This window comes from Sebastes fasciatus, chromosome 14 (genome assembly GCF_043250625.1).
Source record: "Sebastes fasciatus isolate fSebFas1 chromosome 14, fSebFas1.pri, whole genome shotgun sequence".
NCBI lineage: Eukaryota > Metazoa > Chordata > Actinopteri > Perciformes > Sebastidae > Sebastes > Sebastes fasciatus.
The window spans coordinates 21024150-21037167 of record NC_133808.1 but is presented as its reverse complement, the minus strand read 5'-3'; the positions used below and the strand labels follow the sequence as shown (position 1 = coordinate 21037167).

The 13018-nt window shown below is 40.1% G+C and overlaps 1 protein-coding gene across 5 annotated transcripts in view; it reads right to left on the bottom strand.

Moving 5' to 3' along the window:
- erbb4b (erb-b2 receptor tyrosine kinase 4b) overlaps nucleotides 1–13018 on the bottom strand; it is a 361102-nt gene that overhangs the window by 61714 nt on the left and 286370 nt on the right. For 4 of the 5 annotated variants that reach the window (XM_074659614.1, XM_074659616.1, XM_074659617.1 and 1 more), the window contains 3 exons: nucleotides 11461–11583; nucleotides 10056–10154; nucleotides 3697–3882 (listed from right to left, as the gene is read on the bottom strand). In XM_074659614.1, the coding sequence (XP_074515715.1) occupies nucleotides 3697–3882; nucleotides 10056–10154; nucleotides 11461–11583 (408 nt within the window). The remainder of the gene's footprint in view (nucleotides 1–3696; nucleotides 3883–10055; nucleotides 10155–11460; nucleotides 11584–13018) is intronic. The other variant, XM_074659615.1, reaches the window with a different exon arrangement.

The following is a 13018-nucleotide window of genomic DNA, read 5'->3' as shown; positions in this document are numbered from 1 at the left end:
CCATAATAACACTACTTTAGGAGCAATGGAAATCAGACGGGAGCTGGCGGTACCGCGGCTTTGAACTCTGCGGCTCACGTTACTGCAGTTTCACAAGCGTGTCGGAGAACTACGGTGGCCTTCAGGTAATGAAAACACGCAAAAGACTCTCACTACAGCCAGGGTTTGGATTGTCCGTTCTGGGCTACTGTAGAAACGTGGAGGGCTCATTCTAAGCTAGAGAAAACACAACGATTCCTAGTTCCAGGTGATTATACACTTAAGAAATCATGAATATTATATTCCATTTCTGCTAATAGATCCCCCACGCTGTTCCTTTAAAGAGGAAATGTATTGTTATCAGAGTGGTATGGGCTCATTATATGATAGCATCTCCCCTCTTTCATTGTTAAGAGTAGTTTCGGCAGACACTACAGTATTTTGGTACTGGTATCCAAAATTAAAAGCGGTATCAAGACATCTCTAAAACTGAAAACATTTAACAGATGTCTTCAAGTGGATTTCACTTCCTCTAAAGTAGGTGACAAATTAGTGTCAGGCTTTTTGAGGAAGTTGTCCAGATCTGTTTGACGTTTTCTTTCCTCACCACGGTATTGCAGTGGAATATTTTGATAGATAATTTTTTTTGTATCGTAGTAGTGGTTCCAAAGTCAAACATCTGACATTGTAACAGCACTATACTTTATATACATTAACTAGATGACCACAGAGTGGGTGAACAAGGAGGAGATTTAAAAAGCAAGCAGACATAATGAGGAGAAAGTGATATAGTAGGTTATAGTGGGGCGGATAGTGGAAAATAAAACAGGAAAAGAAAAAGAACAAAAAAAACAAAAAACATTCTGTGGCATCAGAGCCCTGCATGCGTAGTAGCTCTAATGAATCTGCTCATTAGTATGACTCTCATGGCAGATCGCCCCATTTATAATCTATGGCTGTGATGGCGGCCATGACAGAAGGGGAGGGCCACGGGGATGTTGCCTCAGAGAGCGGAGCCCTGTCACTAGCAAGCGCCTTGAGAGCCCTATAAGACCCTGTGTGAGTGGATGTATACGTCCATTATAAACATAATGAAATAATGTGCAGGAAAGATGTTTCAAGTCTGGGGATAAGTTATTATGAGCACTACATGTGGGGATGATGATGGTGGTCCCAATTTACCTTGTTGGCATTATTCAGATAAATGCATTGTGTAGGACACTTTGTGTTTGTGTGAGCGTGAACCCATATGTGGGCACCTTATTAACCGCCGCCCCTGACGGCTATTTGAGTCCCCCAGGAGCCGAAGCCAATTATTGAAAACACTAAACAATACACACTTGAGACGCAGAATAACAGTGGTAAATAATACATCATCGTATCTACCCTTTATGAATTATACATCTCTCCATGTTGACAACTGTTCACAGCGGGCATGTATTTATTCATATAGTCGATCCACATCCCTTTTCCACAAAGTAATTTGTGTGATTAATTCCATACCATGAAAATATTTGTTTTACACAGCATGGGAAGTTTGTCAGCGCGGCAAGAATTAATGCATGCTCTGATCGCCTGTGGTGTAAAAAAAATAAGCACTTTATGTGGTGTGATCATAACTGCGTACCAACGTTTAATTGATGGTTTAATATTTTCCCATGGAAGCTCACTGGAGTACTGCCTGCCTCTGATTTAGCCAAAAATGGCAACAAAATATTTGTCTAAGATATTAAATCTGGGACTGCAGCGACTGCTAAGTCATTTCAATTCTGCTTCTTTTGGCTTTTTAACCAATTACTTTGCTCTCTGTGTATGACTAGTTCATCAAATGCAAGATGTTTGAAATGCAATTATATATCACATGATATATACAGATGGTACAATAATAGCCCTGCAATAAATACCTTTTGATAATTAAAAAATATATGAATAAAAATGCGTTTGCTCATAATGCTCAGGTGTTATTCAACTCTGTGGTGAGTTGTGAGCCAGACAGAGTCAGAGAAAGGGAGATCATCAATAGGCGTATATGTCACCTATTAATATTGACAAATAGATTAGACCAAATTATAATGCACTCCCATATCCGTGATCCTGTAACACTGAGCTCCCTGCACTCAACACTTCCCCCACCAAAGTCAAGCAAGGCTTTGAATTATTTACTTCAGTTCTCCAGAGAGGTTTGCAAAGGGGCGCCGCTGTCTGCTGTTGAATCCTCCACACACACACACACACACACCAGCACACACTCACGGACACTTTACCAAATATGTGCAGACATCTACTTTTCACTCTGGAAGCAATGAAGTAAATCACTTGGCCTCTATTAGCCAAGATGCACAAAAGGGCATATGGGTGGTCCAGTAGATTTGTGTGTATGTGTAATCCAAAGCAAACACAAGTAGCCTACTTATACAGAATGACGACAAAAGGGGCAAGGATGCATGGCGGCTTGCGACAACACAACCCAAATATGGAAGAGAGAGAGAAAGAACAGCAAAATAGATGTAGTGAGAAAGACAAATAACTTTCTCACTTTAGTGACACAGATGGGAGAAACAGAGAAAATGGATGTGTTATAGAAACACAGCAATCAGAGTAGGTGGATCAATACAAAAGGTCATGGAACAACAGTCAAACATGACTTGCAGAATTTGACCGATACCAGTAAAGTGTTATAATCTAATCAACAGACTGCAGTAGAGATCCACAATCGTTCAGGCGGTTCTCATACACTGTTTGTAGCTCTACCTACAAAAAGTTACGCACGGTAATTTGTGTATATGCCACAAAACCCAATTTGTGTGTAATTCATGTAATCATGAACTAGGAAATATAAAGAGCAGAGGGAGGAGGTTGGGGTGGATGAGTGGGTCAAAAAATATCAGACTTTCACCCAGGAGACCGGCGTTCGTTCCCCGTGTGAAGTCAATGTTGATTATTTTGTCACGCAACTTAGATACTTAAGTAACGTCACTTCTGGAGTTATTTTAAGCCAAACCACAATCTTTTCCTAAACCTATCTGAGTAGTTTTTTTTGCCTAAACCTAAACAAGTCAATCTTTTCCTTTAAAAATTTTTACTTTAAACTTTATTAGATTAGATCCGACATAGGAGCAGGATGTTGCTGTGAAGTGCCCGGGGAACAACTTGGGGTTCGGTGTCTCGCTCAAGGACACTTCGACATGCAGACAGTAGAAACTGGGGATCAAACCGGCAACTTTGTTATAGGACAATCACTCTACCCACTGAACTACAGTCCTCAGCCTAACTAAGTCATTTTTTGCCTAAGCCTAAGGAAGTTGTTTCCTGTGAAGACGGAAGTTTATTTCGAAAAGACTGTATGCATGTAACGAGCGGAAATTATGTTGCTGGACATTTGTAGGAAAATGAACGAAAAAGGAGGAATAACTTTTTCGTAAGATATCATTCAAATCGTTGCATGATGATATGTTGAAGCATTCAATGGCTCTCCAACTCTCCAAATTATCACATATGATTGATTCAGATAAAAAGCAGCAATCAGTGAAGATGATCCATTGATAAAACAAAAACTGTACGGTTAAAAAAATTATCTATCAATACAACAAACAACCCTCTACTAATCTGCCAATCCACCAGCCTGCCAGATAACCAACCAAGCATCCAGCCAATCACCAAACCAATAAACCGTACAGTGAGTAAAACAGCTAATAAAGCAACCTTTTCCATCCTTACCTTGGCAATCTGGACACACCAATTGAGCAGCAGCTGGGATCCGATGTTGTCCTTGTGCTCGTTGACATAGTCGAGCAGGCACCCATGAGGCATCAGTTGTGTGACCAGCTGGATGGTGGGACTCAGGCAGACGCCCAGCAGGCGGACCAGGTGGGGGTGCTCCATGCTAGCCATGATCAGGGCCTCCTGAATGAGACAGATATACACTCAGGCATGTGGGGGAGGGTGGAGATTGACATCTGAGTGTGTCAACAGATTCTAGTGTTGTTCACTTTAGGCAACAGCCAACTGTTTTAGCAAAACACCAACAGAAAACACATTACTGACATATTATTATTGTCATCTTAGATCATTTCTGCGTACATTTTTGAAATCCTGTTTCAAACCTAGGCACCACTGTGATAGTCATTATTTGTATATAGTTATACATTGACCCTTGAGATCCTATTACACGACACATTTATGGTGCATGTCCACAGCGATGTTTTTGGACGCGAGGGATCGTCCCGCCTCCTAGCATTTGACGCTTGATGGGCTTTTTTCTCGTATATTACGAAATAGTTCATTGAAATGTGTTTTTGAAAACATTTTAGGCGAGAAATAAGCCATGCATTTGCTGAATCTGTCTTTATTTTGGTTCATAACGGTTAGTTTAAAAGTTTTTCGGGAGTTTCGAGAGGCGGCGAATCGTGCCGGACACCCCTGCTTTGCATAAAGTAGCCTAGAAATCAACTTTATGCAAATGAAGAGCAGCCAACGTGATGGCCCAACCCTCAATACGCAACACTACGCTTCCAGAATGCATTGCTGCTTACAATGAATGGGAAGCATGGAAAGGACAAATCCTGTGGACACCATATGGCTTCTTTCTTGACGACTTTGCCAATAACTTTGTCACTGACTAGGATGTGTTTCTATTTGCATATTCAGAACAAGAAAACATACCTATGTGCAGAGAAGTACCATACTCATTATGTGTTGTATTGTGCCCAAACAGGTAGTCTTCCAGTTAGTGTCAAGAGACAAACGCCAGAGCAAAAGTTCAACGTCAACCCACTGGCGGAGAGTTTATCGTGTTTACAAATGTAGACTGAACTGTCAAAGACCAGATATGATCCCTTATTCTGTTTAAGGCTGAAGTTTCTCTTGAAGCGAGCAGCAAGGTTTCACAGATATAGTAGATTTTTATTCATAACCTTGACATCAAAGTGACTCACTGCTTCACAAGACTGTCAGCGTGCTTTGTAGTAGACTAAATAATGTAGCAACTACACCTGGGTGAGATTACTGTAAATCATGTGTCACTGTCCTTTAATACAACACACAGTGAGAGTTGTGTCTTTCCAGTGGTTTGATCTGTGTTGCTATTAGCTAATATGCTACTGTATAGAGAATATGTACAGCTGCTTCAGTACATTATTAATAGAGCTTTGAACTTGCCTGTAGTGTCAACACCTTTATGTGCGGCATTTTCAGGATAAGAGCAAATATAATATACTAATATTATTATTAGTTTGCTATATGGCATATGCTTGTAAAACCCCACAAACATAAGCAACTTATTATTCGAATGATACAGAAAAAAATGTTGACCTTCATCTCTTCTGTGCAACTATGCAACTACCCAACACCCGTCAAAACACACACCCATACACACAAAGCATTGTGACTACATGGGTTATGGGTTAATATGACAATACATCATGAGATAAATAGCTGTGCAGAAAAAATATACATCACAGTTGGAGGTGGTTGTGTGTGTGTGTGTGTGTCTGTGTGTGTGTGTGTGTGTGTGTGTGTGTGTGTGTTGGGGAGAGACAGATATACAGTGTGTAGATGTACACTGAACACTGACAGAGAGAGATACAACCACAACACAGTCTAGGATTTACAGTACATGGCTCATGTATCACAACGCTTGCATAATCAGATCCCTGCAATGTGCTGGCAGTATATTCGGTACGGTGAGGATGATGGACAAGATTCCTTATGAGTAAATCTTCCATATCAATGTAAAGTGGTTTCCTGAGATGCATGGATATCTTTAAATTAAGGGTGAGGGTTAGGGCTGGGTGTTATTGAAAAAATGACAATGTCAATACTAATACCAGTACCCTTAAAGTGATGCCGACTTCATTCGATACCCGTCGATGTGAATGGAAGCTGTGTGTGTGTCCCATTGGCTAGCTAAGTGGCGTCGCACTGTACTCATACAGATGTTACCGCTGATAATTCTAATAAACACTAAGCCGTGTGCAGGCAGGCAATCCAGGCTGCTACGGTAGTGGGCATTAAAACGAAGAACGCTTGCAGTGATTGGCTGCGAGCAAAACCATACAAATACAAAAGGATTGATTGAAGGAGAGGTATCGTTTGACTGGAGAAGTTTCAATACTACGTGGTATTGGGTTATTTTCGGTCAATCGACCTTAAAAGGTATAGCGCACCAATTCCCAGCCATAGTGAGGGAATAGCGTTCAAATCTGTGAGCTCAGGTCCATGAATGGAAGACCCCAATAACACTGCATCCTACTTTCAGAGTTTCATACATTAAAATCTACAGTAAAGGCTCTAAGAAAATAGCTAATAACTAATAACTAATAACTAACTAACTATTGACTTGTTGACTTTAAAACTCACTACGGTTTAGGTATACTTAATATTTTGATTTGCCTAAATCCTTATCAGTATCAGCATAGAATTTGGGGAATTATTCCACAATGAATGGAATCAATAGATTATACATTCATCAAGTATGGGGTATGTATGTGCCGTTTGTGTGGGTATATATGAATATGGATATGTAATGTAAGGAATAAACATCCAGTGAGAACAAGTAGATATTGAACCAAATATAAGAGGACTTTGCTTATACTGTTTTTTGTTGTACAGTGCCTTCAGAGTTTTCTCTTCCCATTGGTCATTTCTCATTTTCATTTAAATCAAAACATAATGAGTTTTTTTTTTTACTTTGTAAAGTAATTATATATATATTTAAAATGAAATAAGTCTTTGCATGTTTTCAGAGTTATAGTTAAACTAAAAACCCTGAAAGTTGCTGTACTGTAAGAAGTAGTCACCCAAGTTCACCTGCATTCAATACATATTAAATACTGAGGTTACTTTATTCTCAAGTACTTTTAAAATGTTGAGTAAGTGGAACAAAGCAGGAGCAAAATGTGAAAATCTCAAGGACTCGTTTCTTTTCAAAGGACACTGTTTTTATATTGACGTACCTTTTTCTGTAAAGCACTGTGCTACTTTGTTTTGATAAGTGATTTATAAATGTGGTTTATTATCAAAGTTTATACAAATTGATTGTATTTATTGTCCGGTCTGTTTGATACTCATAATATAGAATTATACTTGAGCAAAACATGAATGAAAAGAACAGAAGATAATCTTCATACACAGGGGAAACAGCATTACTGGATGCAATTTCCAAGGACAGACCACAGGGGTTTCTTCTGCTTCAGTGAAAACAAGCGTTGAGCAGGATTTTGGCTTTCAAAAGGAATAACAAATTGTAGCATGCCCTGTTTGCCTGTAGCCACTATTATGATTACATACAGTACACAAACATGCACACTCTTACCCACATACATACATGTACATGCATGACAATCTTGCTGGGTACTGACACCCTGTCCTCTTGTTAGGCACTGGCAGCAGGGAGGCGGTACTGGCATTTTGTTGCTGGGCCAAACATTGCGGACCATCTGATTGCTGTTTAAAACGGGAAGCTTCCCTCCTCTAAGTGCCCCGCGGGTAAGGAGTGGGAAACTATATACACACACACTAGACACACAAACACAGTCTAAAGGACAATCAATCCTCGGTGACATTCTTCAAACAGTCAGTGGCCGGTGAATGTGGCCTGCTGCTAGAAGGTCACCGGGCAGAATTCCCCAGCCCAGTCGATAGGAAAACAATGTTGGCGTTGTACGTTTCTGCAAACCACGGATACGATTGGCATTCGGTCGGAGCCAGTGACGTAGTACAAAGAGTGACGCACAGAGCAAGTGATGTACAGTAGTATATTGGGCGACCATTATTGAAAGTTAGGTGGTATAATAACAATTATCAGTGAAATTAGAAGTAGCTGAGATTGGTTGTGGATGGGTCAAACAATCATAGTACTTTCACCCAAAAGACCACTGTTCGTGTCCTGTGTGAAACCAAAAGTAAACGCTGTTACGTTGCACTGTTACGTTGCACTGTTATGTTGCGCTGTTACGTTGTTACGCTGTTGCGCTGTTAGTTGCGCTGTTACATTGCGCTGCTAAGTTATGCTGCTAAGTTATGCTGCTAAGTTACGCTGCTATGTTACGCTGTTACGTTACGCTGTTACGTTGCGCTGTTACGTTGCGCTGTTACGTTACGCTGCTATGTTACGCTGCTACGTTACGCTGTTATGTTATTTTTTTTAACACAAACCATGATCTTTTTCTAACCTTAACCGAGTCGTTTTGTTGCCTAAACCTAACCAATTGTTTCTCAACGTTAAGGACGTGACATTGTGCATTTCTGAAAGTGTGATACGAGGCTGTTATGACACATATTTATGAAACGTACAATGCCAAAACATTTTCTGGCAACTGGGTTGAATTCCCAGTCCGACAGGGAAAATATGGATGGGTAATGTAAATGAATGGTACTCTCCTTTCCCGCTGTAACTACCACTAACATTCCCTTGAGCAAAAGCTGAGTCCTAAGCTGCTCAGCACTTCAGTTACATTAGAAATTGTCATCAGTGATGCAATATGAGAAAACTGCTTCTGTAATTGAAAATACAACATTTATATGCAGGCAAAAATTTGTGAATTTTCCTCTTTTCCACACTTGTAAATCTTGTCCAGCATGTAAATAAGCATTTTTAGCTATGCATGCACCTCGTGGCACACAACCCACCTGATTGAGTGTTGAATGGGGGGCTGGCTTTGCGTCATGGTACGCACACACACAGACACACGCATACACGACAGTATATGGTATTTAATTCATGTTTTGCTAGTACATGAATATGCATCGTTTAGAGTTTTACATCTCTATCCCTCTATAGAGAGTAAAGCCCTTTATCACCCTCTTTTGTCTCCCTATATGTTCTTCCATTGCATATCTGGTTCTCTGATTGTCAGACAAGCCCTCAATGCACACAGAGCATTAAATTAAACACACGTAGGATATTCATCAAAGATGTCCTGATAAAAATAGAAATGCTAACACTCCAAAACTCTCCCTCTTAGACTGTCAAACTAAGTGTAAAACATGAGTGCATTTGGGTCGCTTTCAATGTGTGTGTGTCTGCGTCTGCATGTGTATGCGCGTCGATGGGAGGTTATTTCATCTGTATTGCATCATCATAGGATGATCATTTTTGATTTTTTCCCCCCCACTTTTCCTTTTGAAATGAGCCGTGCTGTGAATGTTTTATAAATGGGGCCTTGCGCACTACGCTGGGAGCCTATGGCATGGTGTGTGTGTGTGTGTGGGTGTGTGTAGGGGTCCTGGGGGCCCCTGATGGTTTCTATTCTGGCGTCTATGGGGTCTAAACTTAGTTCTTAACAGCGTCATTTCATCAATGGAGCTGATTAAAAATGACAGAGGAGTAGTTTCAATCTTCTGATGACTGCTTTTAAGATGGTCATATCCCGACACTTAACTATGTGTCACCATAGCAACAGTGCCCTGATGGTTTTGTTTGCTGAACTGACCTAACCAAACATGGCTTGAAATGTTTTGATATGTAAGGGATAATGCCTGACGAGGAATCAGGAATTAATGGACACCTCGTCGTCCATTAATTCCTGATAATGGACACCTCAAAGGTCATTTTCCTGCTTATACCATTGTCACTTACAAATGAAATAAAATCAAGTCCATTCATTTATATTTTCATGATTTTGCAATCAAATCTAAAGTTTTTTCACAAACCATAACTCCATTTCCCTGGTGACACCTGAGGGTTTGCTAATATCTGGAACAATCATTACCATCCCATGGTTCTTATGCAATGGAAACGTTGTTCACTACTAAAATAAATAGGACGGATCTTAGCTACGACTTGGCAACGGGAGATATTTCTAGTCCGCTCAGCTCATAGAACCTTTTTGGCTCAGCTACGAGCCACAAAACTAATGTTATGCTGGCAAGATTCAACATCAATAAAACGTCAACAAAGTCAACACACCCTGCAGCCATTAGAATTGAATATTCACCCAAACCATGGTATGAAACAAAATATAACTTGAGTAGCTTATTTTTTGTAAAACCTGACTTTAAACTAGAAAGCTATTGCTATGGAGAACTAAAAGAATTTTTTTTTTAACATTTTATTTTCAAGTTTTCAAGATACTCACGTCCATGAACTCCACGTTTGCCTTGGGTCCCGTGGCCTCGCTCAGGATTTTAATGGCTACAGGAATCTTCACCGTTTCACCCTCTGGGACCCAAATACCCTAAAGAAACCACAAACAGATGATGAGTCGTTATACTGAATGCAAAATCACCAAACTCCAACTCACTAGCATCTTATTAAAAAAAAAACATGTTAAAGATTTGAACAGGAGGAATCTCAATTAATTATGAATTAATTCATTATTTTTCACCTTGAATCCTACTTTGTGTGAGAATGTTCTGCATGCTGGATGATTAACAGTGATTTTGTCCTTCAAAAAGACTGGGGCAAAACTATTTAATCATCTTGAAGTATCTAATTTCAGGTGGGATTAAAGTGATTTAGCAGCTGCCAACGTGGTCAAAGCATTTAAAAGAGGAGAGAAATAAAGTGCCTCTCAAATTTTTCCAAATGTTTCAAATGTGTCCCACTTTTGTTCTGTCCTGATGTGACTACATATCCCCAGTCACAGCAGGACCACCGCCTCTGCTCGTACAGTTAAAACACCTTTTACAAGCGTGTCTGAGAGCTACGGTGGCCTTCAGGTAACGTAAAAACGCAAAAGGTTACACACTGTTACTTTAACAGCTTGTGTAATCAGATAGTTATATTGAGGCATTTTGGTGAAAAGAGAAGTGAGCCACAAAGCAAAACATTCAAGTCAATCGGATAGATGACCCTCAACATTAGCCATGGTGTCTGAAATAATAAGATCATGCAATCAAGCTGCTGACGGTAGGATATCCTGCTGACTGCCTGGGAGGATCTCAGCATGAACCAACTGTTTCTCAACCCTGATAGGATCCAGAGGAGGAGATTTAGGTACCTCTCTGATACCTCGTGGCGACCCATGTGCTCACCTATAACACTCTGAATGGACAATATATTCTTAGTGCCTGGAGATTCTCCAGGAAAATGTCCAAGATGTTGCTTTGAAAAAGCACATCCGCGCTCCTGCTACCACACCTCTGACCCAGAGATGTGCTATTATGTGAACGGATGGATCTACAAAATGACCAATGATGATTTCGGCGAAAGAGAGTCTGTTCTTTCTAATTCCAGCTGTGTCTTTCTCTCCCGCTCCCCAACCCATCATCACACTGATGGCGACCTCAGCTACCTCTTATTTCACTGTAACCCCAGGGGTCTCAGTGTCTGCTATTACTTATTCTTTTCATCCCCCGCCTCCAGCCTTCCATCTCATTTCCTGTCATTAATGATCCTGCAATTCGTCTCTTCCGTCTTCCTCTTTTTCAAGATCTCACATCATGATCTCGACATGAGCGGTACATTCATTTATTTGTCCAAGCACCAACTGAAACGCATGCAAACGGTTAGCATTATTTTATTTTTGTGTGTATTTTTACCTTGTAAACAGTCCCGAAGGCCCCGGAGCCGAGGATCTTGACCCTTTTGAGTTCTGTCTCTTTCAGGATGCGAAGCTGGGCTTGGTTGGGTGCTGTTCCACTGGGTGTTAAAGGTTCCACCAGCTGAAAAAACACATCCAATAACACAGAAGTTATTCAATATCTGATATCACTCATATTGCCAAAGCAATTACATATATTTTATAGGGCTGTCAAAGTTAACATGATAATAATGCGTTAACACAAATTCCTTTTAATGCCATTATTTTCTCTAAAGCATTAAAGCAATCGATATTTCTGAGGTTGTAGCTGGCTCAGTTTTAAAGCTTGGTACCAGCCATGTTATACTAGCTTGTTGTGAAGGAGATTAAATAACACTCTAAACCTGCGCTACATTTTGGAGAGGAAAAACTGGCATGGCCATTTGCAAAGAGTCTCTTGACCTCAAGATATATGAATGAAAATGGGTTCTATGGGTATCCACGAGTCTCCCCTTTAAAGAAATGCCCACTTTATAATAATCACATGCAGTTTTGAGTTTGCCATGTTATGATTTGAGCATATATTTATGCTAAATACCTGTGAGGGTTTCTGGACAATATTTCAGTAGTCATTGTTTTGTGTTGTTAATTGATTTACAATAATAAATCTATACATACATTTCCATAAAGCAAGCATATTTGCCCACTCCCATGTTGATGAGAGTATAAAATACTTGACAAATCTCCCTTTAGGGTACATTTTGAACAGATAAAAAAAATGTGTGATTCATTTGTGATAATCACGATTAACTACGGACAATCATTTCATTAATTGCAAAATAAATATTTTAAGCGGCTGACAGCCCTAGTAATTTAGCTTTAGGACAATCATGGGGATACTATGTTCTAGTGTTTATGCAAATGTTTACATTTCCAGGTAAATGTAATAAGCCCCTCTCCAGGAGATGGTACCACCTAACGTGCCTTGATTAAGTGAAAAATAACATTTCACATGTACTATCGCTAATATTCAACACTAACAAGGCTGTTCCTTGAATCGTTGGCAAAAAAGGCTGTTCTAAAAACTGTGACCTAATTTCCAGGAAGTCCTTCTGTGAAACTCAGCTTTAATCATGGAGTTACCTACAATCGAGGAGAATACTTAAAATAGTGCAATTTTAATGCAATATTTACTGTATCTAATCAGAGTTGTAATTACGTTGAAACCTGTTCATCTTATCATGCATTTCGCTGCAAAATGCCTAATTTTAATAAGTCACTGCCCGGTACTTCAGATTACAGTTGGGTTACAATGACATTTTTCCAACCAGGCAAATCAGAACCCTGGGGTGCCGTTGCCATTTCAATATCACAAGTGAGAGATTTAATGTGTGAACAGAGGAGGGGAGATGGAGATAGGTGGACGAAGAGCGAGAGAAATAGGTGGGGGAGGTGGATAATTGCGGAGCCTGAAAAGGAGTTGACACTTTTGTTGTCTCATTACTCCTCAAGTGGAGGAACGAACAGATTTAACAGCAAGAGAGGGAGGAAGATTATAAGAAGGGAGGGAGGGAGCG